The sequence below is a fragment of the Lepisosteus platostomus genome, chromosome 16 (genome assembly GCF_059453375.1).
Source record: "Lepisosteus platostomus isolate fLepPlt1 chromosome 16, fLepPlt1.hap1, whole genome shotgun sequence".
In the NCBI taxonomy this organism is placed as follows: domain Eukaryota; kingdom Metazoa; phylum Chordata; class Actinopteri; order Semionotiformes; family Lepisosteidae; genus Lepisosteus; species Lepisosteus platostomus.
Window position 1 is genome coordinate 870031 of NC_142626.1, and position 19583 is coordinate 889613.

General features: G+C 61.2%; 2 protein-coding genes across 6 annotated transcripts in view; both read right to left on the bottom strand.

The window, feature by feature from the left end:
- Positions 1 to 65: 65 nt before the first annotated feature.
- Positions 66 to 12138, bottom strand: LOC148646567 (histone acetyltransferase KAT5-like). Of its 3 annotated transcripts, none has more exons than XM_088608761.1 (15): positions 12012 to 12138; positions 11826 to 11892; positions 11125 to 11193; positions 10534 to 10670; positions 9888 to 9956; positions 8326 to 8496; positions 7806 to 7880; positions 6950 to 7012; positions 5578 to 5826; positions 4425 to 4514; positions 3782 to 3922; positions 3026 to 3119; positions 2628 to 2787; positions 1945 to 2026; positions 66 to 1181 (listed from the first exon to the last, which is right to left on the bottom strand). In XM_088608761.1, the coding sequence occupies exons 1-15, from the start codon at positions 12027 to 12029 to the stop codon at positions 1047 to 1049; spliced, it is 1620 nt and encodes a 539-aa protein (XP_088464887.1). In that variant the 5' UTR covers positions 12030 to 12138; the 3' UTR covers positions 66 to 1046. The 3 variants fall into 3 exon arrangements, with proteins under 3 accessions (XP_088464887.1, XP_088464884.1, XP_088464885.1); XM_088608758.1 differs by having other exon boundaries at positions 8230 to 8496; XM_088608759.1 differs by lacking the exon at positions 9888 to 9956 and having other exon boundaries at positions 8230 to 8496.
- A 1036-nt stretch (positions 12139 to 13174) lies between these two features.
- The window catches only part of klc2 (kinesin light chain 2), a 15735-nt gene continuing 9326 nt past the window's right edge, over positions 13175 to 19583 (bottom strand). Inside the window, exons 9-17 of one of the 3 annotated variants that reach the window (XM_088608747.1) lie at positions 18021 to 18070; positions 17743 to 17810; positions 17395 to 17503; positions 17152 to 17310; positions 16941 to 17065; positions 16494 to 16551; positions 15516 to 15600; positions 14890 to 15472; positions 13175 to 14828 (exon numbers count right to left, since the gene is read on the bottom strand). In XM_088608747.1, coding sequence (XP_088464873.1) covers positions 15517 to 15600; positions 16494 to 16551; positions 16941 to 17065; positions 17152 to 17310; positions 17395 to 17503; positions 17743 to 17810; positions 18021 to 18070 — 653 coding nt within the window. In that variant the 3' untranslated portion in view covers positions 13175 to 14828; positions 14890 to 15472; position 15516. Of the gene's footprint in view, positions 14829 to 14889; positions 15601 to 16493; positions 16552 to 16940; positions 17066 to 17151; positions 17311 to 17394; positions 17504 to 17742; positions 17811 to 18020; positions 18071 to 19583 lie in introns of all 3 variants that reach the window. The other 2 variants (XM_088608748.1, XM_088608749.1) reach the window with 2 other exon arrangements.

Below are 19583 nucleotides of genomic sequence, written 5' to 3' on the forward strand. Positions count from 1 at the left end.
CTTGGAGCCAGACGGGGGAATTGGAGAGTAAAACAGAGCAATAACACAAGCGCCAGGCTGGTGGGTTCTCTGACATTCACTTTTACTGCTCCCAGCTGTAGAAACCCCCCTCACAGACGTGCTCACAGCCTTGCAGTCGGGCTCTCTGCGCTCCACCGAGGGCAGCCCCCCTCTTTTTCTAAAAAGTGTTTTTTTGTATCGAAGACCGGCGAGGTCGGGGGTCCGAGCGGGGGCCCAGGAACGGTCCACTTGAGCGCCCCCCGCGCTGACTGAACTGGGGGGCTCCTGGCGTTTCACCGCCCCCAGTTTCCATGAAACCCCCACCCCCCGAAGTCCACTCCGTTCAGAGACGGGGATCCCCCACGCCGCAGTCCGCGTACAAGTTAAAAATAATCCCCTCGAAACGGTACTGAGATATTTAAAAAACACAGTAACGGACCCCTCGGGGAAAACCGGGGGTCCTGTCATGCAGTACAGCTAGTTTGACTACTGTCTTCCTTACAATAAATACCGGTATGTACAAGCACACAATCACCACCTGCAGACGTCTCTCCGACGCCACAGCGGAACGGGGTCGTCTCTCTTCACCCCGAAACAGCCTGTTGCTTCAGATCTTCGAGCCCCCCCCCCCAGCCAGAGGGCCCAGGGTCCACCCCACCACACAGGCGCTCAGCTCGGCCACCTCCGCGGGGGTCACGCCGTTTCAGTCGGGCACCTGCTGGGACTACTAGGTGGCACGCCGAGGACCCCCGCGGGCGGGGAACGCACCCTGGAGTGGGGCAAGGGGGGGGACAGATTGCGTGACGAGACGGGGCTCCGGGTGTCCTCTGGCTCCGGATGTGGACCGTCTGGCTTCTGCAGTCGACGCCTCTGGCGACAGATCAGTTCGAAGACAAACCCCCCTCCCACCCCCACCAAAAATCCGAAATCCGATCCCCAGAGCCAGCCGGGGGATTCCTGAGGGTCGGAGAGCGAGCCCCCGGATTTCCCCCCACGATCCTCCCGGTTCGTGCTCCTGCCGGCGGGGGTGGGGTGGGGCGCGGTCTCTACCACTTGCCCCTCTTGCTCCAGTCCTTGGGGGTGAAGTGCAGGCACTTGGGGTCGATGCGGAGGTGGCGCTTCTGCATGGCGCGTTCGTGTCCCTCCACGATGTCCTCGGACAGCGTCAGGATGTACTGGCCCTGGGCGAGACACGAGGAAGGGGGGATCCGCGTCAGTCCTGCGGGAACGCTGGGACAGGACCCCTGGAGGAGCGCCCCGAATCGGGCCGAGACCGGGCAGAACCCGTTGTACCCAGCGGGCCTGTTCAGAACCCACAGTGAGGCCCGAGACACTGCTCCTCTGCTTGTCTAACCTGCAGATCCCATCGTCATCCTCACGCCTCTATAGCGCCTTTCTGGACACTCTCCTCAGAGCTCTTTACAGTTCATGGGGATCCCCTCCACCCCCAGCAGTGTGTACCCCCACCTGGATGAGGCGCCAGTCCGCTCCCCACACCCCAGCTGTCAGTGTGTGATGGAGCCAGTTCAGAGAGGGGGGTTATTAGGAGGCCTTGAGGGGTGAAGGCCAGGGGGGAATATGGCCAGGACACTGGGGTAACACCCCTACTCTTCTCGAGAAACGCCCTGGGGTTTTTAATGACCACAGAGAGTCAGAACCTCAGTTTTATGTCTCATCTGAAAGATGGCGCCTTTTTACAATATAGGGTCCCCGTCACTATACTGGGGCATCAGGACCCACACAGACCGCAGGGTGAGCGCCCCCTGCTGGCCCCACTAACACCTCTTCCAGCAGCAGCCCCAGCTCTCCCAGGAGTCTCCCCTCAAGGTGCTGTCCAGGCTCACCCTGCTGAGCTCCAGATTGGTACAGCAGCTCTGACAGTCCTGTCCACTGCGCCAGGACCCAGGCCTGTATCAGACTGCCCAGGGCGCGGGCCCGGCTCACCTTGTAGTAGTTGATGAGGTTCAGGTACTGCAGAGTGGAGATGACGTCCTCCTTCTTCACACTGGTGATCTCGCTGATCTCACTGCAGACACAACACAGACTGAGCTTCTGGACAGAACCAGCCCGGTCAGCACAGAGGGCACACCGACCACTGTCCCAGGGACAGCGACTGGACACTCATTACACACACTGACCACTGCCCCACAGACAGCGACTGGACACTCATTACACACACTGACCACTGCCCCACAGACAGCGACTGGACACTCATTACACACACTGACCACTTCCCCACAGACAGTGACTGGACACTCATCTACACACACTGACCACTGCCCCACAGACAGCGACTGGACACTCATCTACACACACTGACCACTGCCGCACAGCCAGTGACTGGACACTCATTACACACACTGACCACTGCCCCACGGACAGCACAGACAGTGACCGGACACTTATCAGCTTCATGACTGCTGTGTCCTTCCTCACATACACTGAACACAGGCCCCACAGACCCACAGACAGTGACTGGACACTCATGGACGTGGTCACTATCAGCTGAGACAGTGCCCCCTTGGCTTGTTGTCCAGTCTCGCTGACCAGGAGAAGCCTGAGTAACAAGCCCGTTCTGGACTTCCTCCTGGACGGACAGGGCACCCCCGCAGTCTGTGTCCACTCACTTGATGGTGATCTGGGGCCGCTCCCCGTTGTCCGACTTGAGGTCCATGAGGATCTCCAGGATGGTCTGGGACCAGTAGCTCCGGTAGGACAGCAGGCCCAGGTCGGACAGCGGCTTCTCCGGAGTGCCCGTCTTGCCCTCCACCTTGGACAACTCGTAGCCTGGTGGGGGGGGGGAGAGACGGGGTGGGGGGGTCAGTGACATCTCTCCCTCGCTCTCTCCGGCAAACGGAGGACCGTCCTCGGAAAAACACCGGAGCCTAACCCGGCTCGCACCTGCACCTCGTTAAAAACAGCACTCCTCCGCAGGGAGGAGCAGGGTGGGGGCCTGATGCCCACCCTGTCCCTCCCCCACCCCGGCTGGCGGACCGGACCCCCCCCTCCCCAGCCTCACACTTACTGAACTCGATGAGCAGCTTGCCGTAGCCTCTGCGCTGGTAGGGGGGCAGGGTGAGGATGCAGGCCACGTTGTAGTCTTCTGTGGACTCCTTCTCCTGCGAAAGACAGCAACACACACCATCAACAGGGACCGCCGGTCCAACGGTTCAGGTCCGGTCGGGTTAGACCGGGAGGACTGTCGGTCCGGTGGTTCAGGTCCGGTCTTGTTAGACCGGGAGGACTGTCGGTCCGGTGGTTCAGGTCCGGTCTTGTTAGACCGGGAGGACAGCCAGTCCGGTGGTTCAGGTCCAGTTCTGTTAGACCGGGAGGACAGCTGGTCCCCAGTGGTTCAGGTCCGGTTCTGTTAGACCGGGAGGACAGCTGGTCCCCAGTGGTTCAGGTCCAGTTCTGTTAGACCGGGAGGACAGCCGGTCCGGTGGTTCAGGTCCAGTTCTGTTAGACCGGGAGGACAGCTGGTCCAGTGGTTCAGGTCCAGTTCTGTTAGACCGGGAGGACAGCTGGTCCCCAGTGGTTCAGGTCCGGTTCTGTTAGACCGGGAGGACAGCTGGTCCAGTGATTCATATCCGGTCCTGTTAGACCAGGAGGACAGCTGGTCTGGTGGTTCAGGTCCGGTCCTGCTCTGTTAGACCAGGAGGACAGCTGGTCCAGTGGCTCAGATCTGGTCCTGCTCTGTTAGACCAGGAGGACAGCGGGTCTGGTGGCAGCTCGCCCCACTTGACCCACCACCCCCCCCGAAGGCGCCCATTGCCCTGGTTACCTTGGAGAAGTAGCCGACGATGTGGAAGCCCTTAGCGTCGTACTCAGTCATGACGTAGAACAGGAAGGGGTCGGTGTCGTAGTAGAGGGTCTTGTGGTCCAGGAAGCACTTGGCCAGCAGACACAGGTTCTGAGAGTACGTCTGCAAGAGAGGGGCGCACAGCTCAAACACCCCCAGAACCCGGGCTGACCCGATCCCGCGCTGCGACCCCACGACCTCTGACCTCTCCCCCCACCCCTCCAGTGCTATTGTCCCATGAAACCCGCCTGGACAGCACAGATCTGAGGCCCTGTCCATGCGGGCTCCTACAACTACCAGTGGCGTCAGTGCTGGGGGTCACACTGAAACGGGGTGTCCAGTGGGGTCAATGCTGGGGGTCACACTCCACTGGGGTGTCCAGTGGGGTCAGTGCTGGGGGTCACACCGAAACGGGGTGTCCAGTGGGGTCAGTGCTGGGGGTCACACTCCACTGGGGTGTCCAGTGGGGTCAGTGCTGGGGGTCACACTCCACTGGGGTGTCCAGGGGTGCCTCTTTCTCAAGGGGTTGACCAAGTGGGCCGGGGGGGGGGGGCGCGTGTTTACACCAGTAGTGGCAGGAGAGTGGAGCAACCCGCCCAGCCCCGCTGCAGAACCCGACACTCACCTTGTTCTTCCTGCCATCGATTTCGAAGAAGGAGATGGTCCCTTTCCGGTAGATCTCATTCCCGGGGGGGTGGCGAAGGTTACACTTCGTCTGGGGAGGGAACAACCGCAGGGAAACCAAGGATCAAGCTCTTTTCAGTGACAGGCAGGAGAGAAAGATGCAAGATCAAGACCAGCGGGTCCGGGGGGTTCAGGTCCGGTCCGGTTAGACCGGGAGGACAGCGGGTCCGGGGGTTCAGATCTGGTCCGGTTAGACCAGGAGGACAGCTGGTCTGGGGGTTCAGGTCCGGTCCTGTTAGACCGGGAGGACAGCAGGTCCGGGGGTTCAGGTCCGGTCCCGTTAGACCGGGAGGACAGCGGGTCCGGGGGTTCAGATCCGGTCCTGTTAGTCCGGGAGGACAGCGGGTCAGGGGGTTCAGGTCCGGTCCCGTTAGACTGGGAGGACAGCGGGTCTGGGGGTTCAGGTCCAGTCCGGTTAGACCACGAGGACAGCGGGTCTGGGGGTTCAGGTCTGGTCTGGTTAGACCAGAAGGACAGTTGGTCCGGGGGGTTCAGGTCCGGTCCGGTTAGACCACGAGGACAGCGGGTCTGGGGGTTCAGGTCCGGTCCGGTTAGACCGGGAGGACAGCGGGTCCGGGGGTTCAGATCTGGTCCGGTTAGACCAGGAGGACAGCTGGTCTGGGGGTTCAGGTCCGGTCCTGTTAGACCGGGAGGACAGCAGGTCCGGGGGTTCAGGTCCGGTCCGGTTAGACCGGGAGGACAGCGGGTCCGGGGGGTTCAGGTCCGGTCCTGTTAGACCGGGAGGACACCTGGTTTGGTGGTTCAGGTCCGGTCCTGTTAGACCGGGAGGACACCTGGTTTGGTGCTTCAGGTCCGGTCCTGTTAGACCGGGAGGACAGCGGGTCCGGGGGTTCAGGTCCGGTCCAGTTAGACCGGGAGGACAGCGGGTCCGGGGGGTTCAGGTCCGGTCCTGTTAGACCGGGAGGACAGCGGGTCCGGCGGTTCAGGTCCAGTCCTGTCAGACCAGGAGGACACCTGGTCCGGTGGTTCAGGTCCGGTCCTGTTAGTCCGGGAGGACAGCGGGTCCGGGGGTTCAGGCCCAGTGTGGTGTGGTGTAGCGCAGGCCAGCCCTGAAGAAGCCCAGCTCGACTCACCAGGTGCCTCTGCAGGCACTTGAGGCTCTTGAGGTACTTGAGGCAGAACTCGCAGAGGTAGAGGATGGGCAGAGCGGTCAGCTCCTGGGGGTAGGGGGAGAAGTACCAGGGCTTGAGGCGGTGCCGGCCCAGCTCGATGCAGTCGATGTTCTTCATGCGCGTGATGATGTCGTCGTGACTGCGGTCCGACACCAGGCTGCCGGTCATGCGGGGCGCGGAGGGGATGCCGTCCGAGCTGTCCTGGGAGTCCTGGGATGGAGAATCGCACGTCAGGGAAGCGGGAGAGGCCTTCTGACCTCCTAGAACTGCCTCACTCCGTTTATAGCCTGCAACCACCCCCTCCCCTCCAACACACAACCTGGGGCCCCAGGGCTGCAGTCCACCATCCCCCACCGGGGCCCGGCCACAAGGGCGGCGCTACAGTAAAGCTCACTTGACCACACACCCTTGGGGAATCCAGGAGTGACAGCCCAGACTGGACCGGCGAGCTCCGGACTGTAGGGGTACAGCGTGACCCAGACTGGACAGTGATCTCCGGATTGTAGGGGTACAGCGTGACCCAGACTGGACCGGTGGGCTCTGGACGGTAGGGGTACAGTGTGACCCAGACTGGACCGACGATCTCTGGACTGTAGGGGTACGGCGTGACCCAGACTGGACCGGCGGGCTCTGGACTGTAGGGGTACAGTGTGACCCAGACTGGACCGGCGGGCTCTGGACTGTAGGGGTACAGCGTGACCCAGACCGGACCGGCGGGCTCTGGACTGTAGGGGTACAGGGTGACCCAGACCAGACCGGCGAGCTCTGGACTGTAGGGGTACAGCGTGACCCAGACTGGACTGGCGAGCTCTGGACTGTAGGGGTACAGCGTGACCCAGACTGGACCGGCGAGCTCTGGACTGTAGGGGTACAGCGTGACCCAGACTGGACCGGCGAGCTCTGGACTGTAGGGGTACAGCGTGCCGTGTCAGGAGACTGAGGAGCCACGCTTCCGGCACAACTGCTCCCCAGTTTCACGCCACAAACTCGGGAGTCAGTTCGGCCCGTCGCCCCCCCCGCGCCCCCCAAAACTTGTAGAAACCCAGGTCCCAGGAGCGGTGAGGCGGCAGGCAGGCGCAGACACGTCCCAGCGCTGCTCTCAGGCCCCCGACACCCCAGCCCGGGAGATCGGAGAGGGGTCACAGCAGCAGAGCGGAGCGGCGCTCGGGGGGGATTCCCGAAATCGGGCAGTTTCACGACAAAAATAACAACATCCCACTCACACGCGCACAATCGCACACACACGCACACGCTGCCGGGGTCACACTCTGTGCAGGACAACACAAGCACAAGCTCCCACTCGGCAGAACAGTAGCAAAGAAGGGGCACGGACCTCTCCAGGCGGGGGGCACACACTGGCGCATCGGGGTCCCATGTCCTGGAAGACCTTCACAATCTAGCAGAGGAGACACAATGGGAGGCAGGCTAGGACACAGCAGGTGGCTGGGGGTGGGGGTTTGGGGGGCACAGGACATTTCGTTTTACACACACCAGGGGAAGAGGCACTTGCCAGGTTGAGGGGGCCTCACACTTGACCCCCGACCCCCAGAGCTTTCGAGATCCTCGTGGGGGTCGGGGGTGCCCCGTCGGCCAGCTGCCGAGGAGACTCCCGCGTGCCGGGAAGGAGCGGGCGAGAGGGGTGGCACGCGCCCTTCATAACCCCGGGGCCGGCTCAAGGTCTTCACCCTCTCCCAGAAAAGGGGTTCGGGTAACAAACGTGGGGCCTCACAATCAGCCAGGGACACCGGAGACCTGTGTGGGTGCGACAATGTTCTGGGGGCGCCTGTATCCCCTATGGGGGTGTGACAATGTTCTGGGGGCGCCTGTATCCCCTATGAGGGTGCGACAATGTTCTGGGGGCGCCTGTATCCCCTATGAGGGTGCGACAATGTTCTGGGGGCGCCTGTATCCCCTATGGGGGTGCGACAATGTTTTGGGGGCGCCTGTATCCCCTATGGGGGTGCGACAATGTTCTGGGGGCGCCTGTATCCCCTATGGGGGTGCGACAATGTTCTGGGGGCGCCTGTATCCCCTATGGGGGTGCGACAATGTTCTGGGGGCGCCTGTATCCCCTATGGGGGTGCGACAATGTTCTGGGGGCGCCTGTATCCCCTATGGGGGTGTGACAATGTTCTGGGGGCGCCCATATCCCCTATGTGCCCCAGGAGACCGGAGGCAGTGGCGCTCACCTCCTCTGTGCCCACGCAGTTGGCCTTCCTCTTCCTCCCCGGCTGGGACGCGATCAGGCGGCGGGACGTCCCGTTCTGGAGGTGGGGGGGGGGGGGGGGGGGGAGAGAGAGAGAGAGAGAGAGAGAGAGCGGGTCAGGCCCAGGCCCGCCCCCAACTGGACGGGTCTCAATGCCACGGCACTGCGGTTTCCTCCCACAACCTCCCAGTCGCGATGGCGGGTTAACTGGCTTCTGGGAACTCTGGTCGTGGTGTGTGTCTGTGCGTGCGTCTGTGTGCGCATGTGTGTGCGCGCGTTGCCCTGTGATGGACGGGTGTGTGACCCGCCCTGTGCCCAGTGCTAGCTGGGACAGGCTCCAGCTCCCCTGTGACCCTGGGTTGGAGGATGTGGGTACGAGACGGGCGGACGTACCCCCCTGCCCTTACCTGCTCTGCTTGCACATAAGCCGCCGAGACGCTGCCTCCTGTGGCCCTCTGCTGCAGCCACCCCTCTCCCTCGGGGAGCCTGGGCTGCGGGCTTACCGTGGCGAGAGACCCCAGCTGCTCGTGCTCCTCGCGGCCGGAGGACTTGGGCGTGAAGGTGCTGGCCGGGTAGACGGAGGCCTGGGTGGTTTCCGCCGAGCTGGGCAGGGAGGGCACGGGCGTGGCCGGCGACACCTGCGTCGCCAGGGGGACCGACTCCACCTTCCTCTTCTGTGACCCGCGGGCGGGGCGGGGGGGGGAACAGACACACACACACGGCAGCTCGTGAGGCGGCGCGCGTGGACACGGCCGCCTCCTCCGAGAACTCCAGCTCGCTCCCGACGGGCTGCGCGCGGGCCGCCCCGGTCTCACCCTACAGGGGGGGGGGGTTTTGCTGAAGTTCTGGTTTTGCGCCCCGTTTTAACAAACCGGGAACGCGCGAGCGCTCAGGCGTTCGACATTCGCGTCTTCCGGAGCTGAACCGCGCGGAAACGAAGAGCACGGCCATCGGGACCGGCTGTCCGGTCGGCGCTGGCGGGGCGGGCCGCTCAGGAGGGTGGGGGCCTGCGCACAGCCGAGACGCGGAGGCCGAACAGGAGCGGCCCGGGGAGACAGAGAGATCAAACGCCACCGAACGCAGGTTTTGCCAGAAACACGAATGCCAGCTTTGAGAGTTTTTTTATGGAATCGGCGCCTCACTGACCAGCCTCTGACATCTCGTCTGCGAGGGAACAGTTTTGAAAGGTGAAGGTGGGATCATTCCTACAGGCTGGAAGGGGCACAAAACGTCTTCTAGACTAAGATACAGCTACAGGAATGACTGTCCCCCAGTATTTGAAACCAGGGCCTTTTACTGAAGTACTGTGGGATTACACTGCACTGGGGACAGTGGTGGGGGTCACAATGCACTGGGGTGTCCAGTGGGGACAGTGCTGGGGGTCACAGTGCAATGGGGTGTCCAGTGGGGACAGTGCTGGGGGTCACACTGCACTGGGGTGTCCAGTGGGGACAGTGCTGGGGGTCACACTGCACTGATGTGACAGGGGTAGAAGTACAGTGTGTCTTTATGTGAATGTATTATAAGCAAAAGTACAGTTCAATCACATAACACACGCCTACAGGAAGAGCATTCTAGAGTATTTACACAAAGATTTACATTCAAGAACTGCGTCAGACTCGGACAGACCACAGCTTTCTGGCAGGTCATCTGTCACACAAGGGAGAGACTCGGGTCAGAGATGACAACTGCCAGAATGCAGTGGTCTAGTGTCCAGCAGGTCCAGAGCAGGAGATCGGATCGCATCCGTGTGCCAGAACCCAGCGCCCCTCCCTCCGATCAAACCGGTCCCAATATCCGTGCTGCTCCAAATCCAACTCAGGATTCCCGCGGTTCCAGAAGTTAGAAACCTTGGAGAAGGGTTTGACTGACGCAGCTCGGGCGCGGCTGGACCGGTCTATCGGCTGAACCACGGGAAAACCGGATCAGGAAATCCGGACTCCGTTCCCGGGTTCTGGCACGAGCGGATCGATTCCGTCTCACGTGGCCCCGCTACCGATCTCCGATCTCCCCTCGCCCCTCGCTCCTCCCTCCCGGTGCCTGCGGAAGACGGGTGAAGGTGTACCGGAATGGGGACAGTTTTGCCTCTGGATGGAGCTGTGACCGTTTGGAGGCTGTGATCTAGACTCTTCCTCTGAATTTGAATAGAAAAGGGTGTTATTGACAGCGAAAGACAGTTCAACCTCCTTCTCTGCGCGCCTGTGGTCCTTACTGCATTTCTGCGGCTGCACTGACCCAGGTGAGCTCAGCGGCGCCGGGTCCGCGGCCCGGAGGCCGGACCCAGGTGAGCTCAGCCACACCCAGGTGCACGGCTGGTTTTGTGCAGTCATAAAAATGCAGTAAAAAAAGAGGGTTCACAACGCTGTAATAATCAAGCAGAAGACCGACATGCACAACATCTAGAAGATCAGCACCAGCACAGGTCTGCAGGAACAGGAAAGAGCATGGGACAGCCCGGCGTCACTTCGGGAGCCATCCCGACAGTTCCTTCTTCCCGGGGAGGCTAGAGAAAAAGGCAGCATTGGAGACGATTTCCAGAGGCCGAGCCCAGCCTGGTCCTGGGAGCGAGAGGGAGCCGTGCTGAACCGGTGGTCCTCGGGGGCTGTCCGGTCTGAGGCTCACTGGCGCCGAGCTTCAGGCTCAGAAAGAACGGCGGCGTTGGGGGGGGGGGGTCAGTCGCTCTCCAGCAGCTCGGAGCCGTGAGCTCTTACCACGTCTCTCTCCGGGGAGCTGGGCCGCGAGCCCGGCAGGCCGTTCTTGGTGGGCGTCTTGGCCTCCTTTTTGGGGAACTGGAGCTTCTTCAGGTCCAGCCTGTCGGGCGTCACCCACTCGTCCAGGCGCTTGTTGACTGAGGGGAAAAAAAAACCCGGAAGAAAAAGCGATCAGTCCGGACCCAGGAACCAGACACCAGAGCTTTCCCGGTGAACAACGACATCACGTCCAGGGTGCACGGCGGGTTCCCTGACCCCAAAAAGGGATCTGTCTGACCCAGCGGGCTTTTTCAGAACCAACAGGGAAAACGCAAACCAGAAGAAGCTACAGGGAAGAGCATCTCAAACCGAGAACGGGAGGCACACCTTTACACAAAGCCTGGTGGAGGAGTGGAACAAGCCTGTTGTTGAAACAGGTATTCTGGCTCCTACCAAGAAACAGCTGGATGAGATTCCGAGATCAATTAGTGACTAACTAGAGATTGGCTGATTGGCTCCTCTCGTCTGTGACCAGTCTTGTTATTTCTCAAGAACACAGGGCGTTAACAGTCTGTAGTACATCCAGCAGGCGGCGGGCGAAACGGTACTCACAGTCGATGTAGTGGACATAGTAGAGCTTGCGGCTGTTGATCTCCTTCAGGCTCAGGATCTCGGCCAGGGCTGCCAGGAGGACAGAGGCAGAGGTGTCAGCACCCAGCAAGAGCTTCCGCCCACCGCGCCAGGCAGGACCCCACGACCCCTCCCCGGACAGGACCCCAGCCCACTCGGGGCTCCAGGCAGGACCCCAACAGCCCACCCTGGACAGGAGCCCCTACAGGGGGACAATTACAGGCAGCAGTTTCCTCACCCAGCATGGCAGGAGTGAAGAGACTAGGACACCCAGAGAAAAGCCATAAGTACATGGGGGGGGGGGACCGTGCACACTCCACACAGAAGGTGCACCAGCCTGCAACTGAACCCAGGTCCACACAGCTGCGAGGTGGCTCTTCTTGCAACCCACGCCGGAATAAAAAGCATCCAACATAATCAGCCCGCCTCCAGCGGCGGGACAGCAGCGCCGTGCACCGCCCGCACCCGAGAGCGCAGAGGGCGCGTCTACTCCAGTGCACTCAGTGCGAGCTCCCGCAGCGCATTTCTCCAGAATGCAACATCTACAGCATCGCGTTACAGAGGCAAGCGCGCATGTTCAGGTTGCATTTCCCGCTGACAGTGTATTAAAATCAGATATATGAGCGCAAACAATGCTCTAAATGTCAATATTGTATCCGCCATGACAGCTGCCCGTTACTCACGCCACTCGTCCTCGTTCTCCTGGTTTTTCCTCAAAACCGGCAGCCGACAGCCCTCCACGATCTCCATCTGTTAGGAGGAACGGGACAAAGAAGGGTTTACGTTTCTGGAAAGGTAGAAAGAAAAGTCCCGCACACAGTTTTTAATCATAAAAAAATAATCGAGGACCATCACGGTTATTTACTCACATTCGCTGAATCCGCCATCTTGCTCCGCTGAGCACAACAAGGCCCAGGGGCGACGGAAGTACGCAACCGACGTGTCCGCGGCTCAGGCTAATGACGCCATCGCCACTCCAGCCAATCAGCGTCCGAGGAATAGGTGAGGTTCCGGCCCAGAGGCTGGGGCTCGCATTGGACGCCTTGGAGGAAATTATGATATTTAAAAACATAATCAATGGCATCTGATTCCCAATCTTTGAAAATATAGGTGATCTTGACTTTCTATTGAAGTGGAATTTAATATATGAACATAATTTCTCATCACATACGAACTATGTGTGGAATAACTCAGAAGGGTGAGCCTGGCCAGTACCTGGAGGGGAGACTCCTGGGAGAGCTGAGGCTGCTGCTGGGAGAGGTGTGAGTGGGACCAGTAGGGGGTGCTCACCCTGCGGTCTGTGTGGGGCCCCAGTACAGGAACGGGGACACTATACTGCAAAAAAGGCACCATCCTTCAGCTGAGACATAAAACCGAGGTCCTGACTCTGGTCATTAAAAATCCCAGGGTGTTTCTTGAGAACAGTAGGGGTTATACCCCAGCGTCCTGGCCAGATTTCCCCCTGGTTCCTAAGATGGAAATGCAACTCCAGTCATAATTTGAAAAATAACAAGGCAAAAACGTAAACTTGTGCTCAGATCTGCAATAACCTGATACAGCACCCTGCCAGAATAAAATGAGCAGCCACGTTATGCCCCTGCCCATGCACACGGAACCAGGGCCCTGCAGTCATTTGCAATTATTAGTTGCAGCTCACACCCGACGGAGGCTCCCCGTCCGAAACGTTGCATTTTCTTTCTTCTCTCTTCAGCCTGGAATAAACCTATTACTTGTTCCTAATTATTTACAGTAGATAAGTGACAGTGACGTGTTTTGGTTTGTGTCCTCTTTGCGTACAATGAAGAGAACGGAGGACCCCCCTGCACACAACAACCCAGTCAGCACCGCGGCCCCACGGCCCGAGGGTCCTGGGTTCGAGTCCACCTCCTGTACCTTCCCGGTGGAGCTTGCAGGTTCTCCCGCTTTCCCGAGGTGTGCTTCTGCTGGACTCCACCGCCACCAGCGCCCTCCGGTGGGCAGACAGCTCACAGAAATAAAAGCACGGACACACAGAAGAGCCAGGACTCGGGCGTCGTTTTGGAAAAGTGGATTTTTAATGAATCTTTCATTCGAACGTACATTGTGGCTGAAATCCAATGACTTGGATATTACAGGCCCTCCGCTCACAGTACAATGTATCCCTACATTCCTACCAGTGTAACACAGAAATGATATTCCATTCTCTCGCAGGATCGTCTCTCCAGTCACAGCCTAGATACCCGTCCCCTATAGCACAGCCCACAGGCTCTAGTCCCGTCCAGTCCCCTATAGCACAGGCCACACCTCTAGTCCAGTCCCCTATAGCACAGCCCACAGGCTCTAGTCCCGTCCAGTCCCCTATAGCACAGGCCACAGGCTCTAGTCCTGTCCAGTCCCCTATAGCCCAGGCCACAGGCTCTAGTCCCGTCCAGTCCCCTATAGCCCAGGCCACAGGCTCTAGTCCAGTCCCGTCCCCTATAGCCCAGGCCACATCATAACGACTCACAGGTCCTCACACACCCTATATCTCTGTCCCCTAAAACTACCTCCTCAAAGTATTCTATTGCCCTGCCCCCCTAAACCTACCCCCACACACACCCTATAGCCCTGCTCTCTAAAACTACTCCCACACCCCCCTGTCTTATGGTGCCCCCACTCCTCCAATCCACCAGTGGCAGCCCCCCAGTAACAGGTCTCCCCAACTTTCTATTCTACCCTGCTGCCAGAAACAGCTCCTTGTGAAACTGGTCATTTGTAGGGTCACATTGCTAATGTGGGGTTCAGACAGTGGGGCAGGAACCAAGTCACAGCAGACCATGCACGTGGAAAGGAAAGTGGGGGTACACGGCATCCCCTTCGTCAACAACGCAATGCAATTGTGGCACCTGAAGGGGTACACTTCTGGGCCACCAGGGGGCAGCCTGAGTGTGCAGGGGTGCGCGTTGGTGCCAGAGCAGACGAGCCAACGAACAGCAGGATACAGGCGGCAGGCATGAGCCTTGTCCAGTGTCCATCACCGGTGAGTGTCAGCACATAGCACTGACCCCACTGGACACCTCAGGGCAGTGTGACCCCCAGCACTGACCCCACTGGACACCCCAGTGCAGTGTAATCCGCAGCCCTGACCCCACTATACACCTTGGTACAGTGTGTCCCCCAGCCCTGACCCCCCTGGACACCTCGGTACAGTGTGACCCCCAGCACAGTCCCCCCTGGACACCTTGGTCACCATGGTAACAGAGACACTCTCCCATCACCACCTCCCTGATGACAGGGATGCAAGGACACCATCCCTTGTTGCCACGGTGACTAGACATCGCCTCAAAGATAGAAGAATGCTGGTGGGGGGTGTAGGTGATGTAGAGATGATGGAGATACACTGCCCTGCCAGAATACAATGAGCAGCCACGGCCATACACTGGCACCCTCACAGCAGGGCTCGACCATTAGTTACCATCAGTAAAGAAGTGTAGGGCACCTGGCACCCCCAGCCATCCACACACAGAAAGAAGGAAGCAGGACCACCCCCCCTCCCCCCCACACACAAACACCATAGCCAGACCCCGTGCCAGTAGCCCCTAAACTTCACCTGTGCTCTGTGCGAGAGAAGCAGTCAGCCAGCTCTGTAAGCCAATAATTTAGACCCTTATATACAGACACAGAGCCAGAGCGGACAGAGGCCTCCCCACAGAACCCCCCCCCCAGCGCTTCTGACCTGATCCCCCAACGCTTCTGACCTGACCCCCCAGCGCTAACCCCCCCCAACACTTCTGACCTGACCCCCCAGCGCTAACCCCCCCCCCCCGGCGCCCCACCCCTTCAGTAAAGATGAATATTCTACACCTAGACGTGCCCTGCGCTAAGGTGGCGAGTTACAGAAACAGGCGCTGAGCATTCACGAGAGCTGCATGCCTCGGGCGAGCCGAGAGTCTTGAGAGGAGCGAGGCCGAGCGCGTCCGCCGGGGGGCCGGTCCGCCACACCACGGCAAAGAGGCGCCCCGGGCGTCCCGACTCCCCCCTTCCACCAGAGGGCTCCCGGCGAAGACGCTCGACCTCTCCCTTGGAAAGCGGCATGCGGGATAATTTCTGTTAATTTAGAGAACAGTTCGTTTATTCACCCCACCCCCCACCCCGATGGCCAGTTCAGCAAACATCTTGAACTGCTGGAGTACGCTACACCCTGTCCCACCCCGCGATAAAGTAAAGGCTTCTTCGTGGCAAAGGCAAATTCTTATCTCCCCCCCAAAAAATTAAATGCGCTCAGAATTTTGGTTTGCATGTCTCAGGAATTTCCAATCAGGCAGGGAACAGGGCAGCCCCTCCTGGTGCTGAACGGGAGGAGGGGGGGGTCCTTCCTTAACACCACCCCCCCCCCCCCCACTTCGGGGCTCAACTTCATCCAATCAGAGAGCTGCGTCTTGAGAGGTCAACGTTGCTGGCGCTCAGTCCCCTGGATTCCGATAGGCCAGCGTTAGGCTGCTGCAAAATCAGACAATAGCCGTAAGATTATTCGATGGATACCGACAGAGACGGCAGCACAGACGCACTGAACCGAAGTGATACACTGGCACACACACACAGAGACACAGAGTGGCACCCAGCAAAATGCACTGACTCACACACGGAATGCCACACTGAGTGGCATGCAGACACGCACACAGACGACAAGCGCACACAGACAACGACTGGCCCCCAAGCCAATAGGGACACACTGAGTGGCACGCAGACACGCACACAGACGACAGGCGCACACAGACAACGACTGGCCCCCAAGCCAATAGGGACACACTGAGTGGCACGCAGACACGCACACAGACGACAGGCGCACACAGACAACGACTGGCCCCCAAGCCAATAGGGACACACTGAGTGGCACGCAGACACGCACACAGACGACAGGCGCACACAGACAACGACTGGCCCCCAAGCCAATAGGGACACACTGAGTGGCACGCAGACACGCACACAGACGACAGGCGCACACAGACAACGACTGGCCCCCAAGCCAATAGGGACACACTGAGTGGCACGCAGACACGCACACAGACGACAGGCGCACACAGACAACGACTGGCCCCCAAGCCAATAGGGACACACTGAGTGGCACGCAGACACGCACACAGACGACAGGCGCACACAGACAACGACTGGCCCCCAAGCCAATAGGGACACACTGAGTGGCACGCAGACACGCACACAGACGACAGGCGCACACAGACAACGACTGGCCCCCAAGCCAATAGGGACACACTGAGTGGCACGCAGACACGCACACAGACGACAGGCGCACACAGACAACGACTGGCCCCCAAGCCAATAGGGACACACTGAGTGGCACGCAGACGTGCCGACCGGCGGCTCCGAGCTCGAACCTGTGCAGGGTCTTCGGCGGTCTTGTTGAGGAAGTTGAGAGAGCTCGCCCGCTTCATCCTGCGGACGAACACAGGGGGGGGGTGAGGGCACAGATCTCACAGACTGGCCAGCGGAGCAGAACAGGGCTCTGGAAAGCCACGCTACAGCCGGAGTCTGGTTCTGTAGAGCCCCACACTGTAACCCCAGCCCGAGCCCGGTACTGTAGAGCCCCACACTGTAACCGCAGCCCGAGCCCGGTACTGTAACCCCAGCCCGAGCCCGGTACTGTAGAGCCCCAAACTCTAACCCCAGCCCGAGCCCGGTGCTGTAGAACCCCACACTGTAACCCCAGCCCCAGCCCGGTGCTGTAGAACCCCAGCCCGAGCCCGGTACTGTAACCCCAGCCCGAGCCCGGTTCTGTAGAGCCCCAGCCCGAGCCAGGTGCCCTTGCAGAGGGCGTCTCTCACCCGGGGTTGCGGGGCTCCTGGGGGCCGCTGCCCTGCAGCTTCTTCACCAGCATCCCGCTGCTCCGGCGCAGCGCCTCGCGGATCTTCCCGAAGGAGCCGCTCCGCCGCAGGGCCCCGCTGCCGTCCTGCGGGGACAGGGGGAGGGTTTCCAGCCGCCGCCCAGCCCGCCGGCGCTGGCGCGCGGACGGGGGCGGCGGGGCGCCGGACTCACCCCGCTCCAGTCCGCCGGCTCCTCGCCCTCCGCGCCGCAGTCCCCCCGCGGCCCCCCCGGCCCGCTCAGGCCCTCCCGGCTCTGCCGTCGCTCGCCCCCTGCCGGGGCCCCCTCCTTCAGCAGCTCCACCACCTTGCTCTGGTTCACGGCGTCGATGCCCTGTGGGGCCCAGAGAGGCGGGGTCAGCGCCGAGGCCGACGCCCCCCCTGCCCCGCCCCCCGCCCCAGCCCCGCCCCCGCTGACCTGCTTGCGCGTCTTGGTGGCGCACTCCTCCAGCGTCTCCGCGGCCTCCAGCTTGCCCTGCCGGCGGTACAGCGCCCCCAGGCTCTTGAGGGTGGTGTTGACCGTGGGGCTGCGGGAGAGGGGCAGGAGCAGCTGACTCGGGGAGAGAGGAGGGGCCGGGCCGGGCCGGGCCGGCACCGGGGCACGAGACCTCCGGGGAGCGCAGGCTGCTGGCCGACCAGTAGGGGGCGCTCCTCCCTCCAGAGCGGAATATCCAACAGCCAGCGCACCGAGCACCCCCCGTCCACTGGACACACCGGACACAAAGAGCCCTAGTCCCCTGTCCACAGGTACGCTGGACACACTCACCTGTCCACTTTGCAGGCCTTGTACCAGCTGCCGTACTCCCCATAGGGCCCGGTGTCTCGGCGCTTCCCCTGGGGAGAGACAGGGGTGAGAGACAGGACAGGAGTGAGAGAGGCAGGAGAGGGGTGAGAGAGACAGGAGAGGGGTGAGAGAGACAGGAGTGAGAGACAGGAGAGGGGTGAGAGAGACAGGAGGGGGGTGAGAGAGACAGGAGAGGGGTGAGAGAGACAGGAGCTCGGATGAGGGAGATCCCGCCCAGAAGACAGTGACTCAGTCAGTACCTTGCTCTCCTCTCTCTCCTCCGCGTGCATCCAGATGGGCTTGTTGTCATCTAGGGAACAAGACAGGAGAATCAGCAGCCTGCACCCCACTGTACCCCCCAACAACCCCCCCGCTGTACAGCCTCATAGCCCCCCAGGAATCTCCCCAGGCCGGGCACTGTGGGCACAGGGAGTGACTCTCAGTGAGGAGACGGGGACAGAGGACTGGGCACTGCAGGCACAGGAAGTGGCTCTCAGTGAGGAGACGGGGACAGAGGACTGGGCACTGCGGGCACAGGGAGTGGCTCTCAGTGAGGAGACGGGGACAGAGGACTGGGCACTGCGGGCACAGGGAGTGACTCTCAGTGAGGAGACGGGGACAGAGGACTGGGCACTGTGGGCACAGGGAGTTGCTCTCAGTGAGGAGACGGGGACAGAGGACTGGGCACTGTGGGCACAGGGAGTTGCTCTCAGTGAGGAGACGGGGACAGAGGACTGGGCACTGCGGGCACAGGGAGTGACTCAGTGAGGAGACAGGGACAGAGGACTGGGCACTGCGGGCACAGGGAGTGACTCAGTGAGGAGACAGGGACAGAGGACTGGGCACTGCGGGCACAGGGAGCGGCTCTCAGTGAGGAGACGGGGACAGAGGGCTGGGCACTGCGGGCACAGGGAGTGACTCTCAGTGAGGAGACGGGGACAGAGGACTGGGCACCGCGGGCACAGGGAGCGGCTCTCAGTGAGGAGACGGGGACAGAGGGCTGGGCACTGCGGGCACAGGGAGCGGCTCTCAGTGAGGAGACGGGGACAGAGGGCTGGGCACTGCGGGCACAGGGAGTGACTCTCAGTGAGGAGACGGGGACAGAGGACTGGGCACTGCGGGCACAGGAAGTGGCTCTCAGTGAGGAGACGGGGACAGAGGGCTGGGCACTGTGGGCACAGGGAGTGGCTCTCAGTGAGGAGACGGGGACAGAGGACTGGGCACCGCGGGCACAGGAAGTGGCTCTCAGTGAGGAGACGGGGACAGAGGGCTGGGCACTGCGGGCACAGGGAGTGGCTCTCAGTGAGGAGACGGGGACAGAGGACTGGGCACTGCGGGCACAGGGAGTGACTCTCAGTGAGGAGACGGGGACAGAGGGCTGGGCACTGCGGGCACAGGGAGCGGCTCTCAGTGAGGAGACGGGGACAGAGGACTGGGCACCGCGGGCACAGGGAGCGGCTCTCAGTGAGGAGACGGGGACAGAGGGCTGGGCACTGCGGGCACAGGGAGCGGCTCCCAGTGAGGAGACGGGGACAGAGGACTGGGCACCGCGGGCACAGGGAGTGACTCAGTGAGGAGACAGGGACAGAGGACTGGGCACTGCGGGCACAGGGAGCGGCTCTCAGTGAGGAGACGGGGACAGAGGGCTGGGCACTGCGGGCACAGGGAGTGACTCTCAGTGAGGAGACGGGGACAGAGGACTGGGCACCGCGGGCACAGGGAGCGGCTCTCAGTGAGGAGACGGGGACAGAGGGCTGGGCACTGCGGGCACAGGGAGCGGCTCTCAGTGAGGAGACGGGGACAGAGGGCTGGGCACTGCGGGC

Coding starts and splice junctions, on each gene's coding strand:
- LOC148646567 (XM_088608758.1), bottom strand. Junction 9,957..10,533: donor GCTCCCCGGAGAGAGACGTG/GTAAGAGCTCAC, acceptor ATTCAAATTCAG/AGGAAGAGTCTAGATCACAG. Junction 8,497..9,887: donor GCAAAACTGTCCCCATTCCG/GTACACCTTCAC, acceptor CGCGGGTCACAG/AAGAGGAAGGTGGAGTCGGT.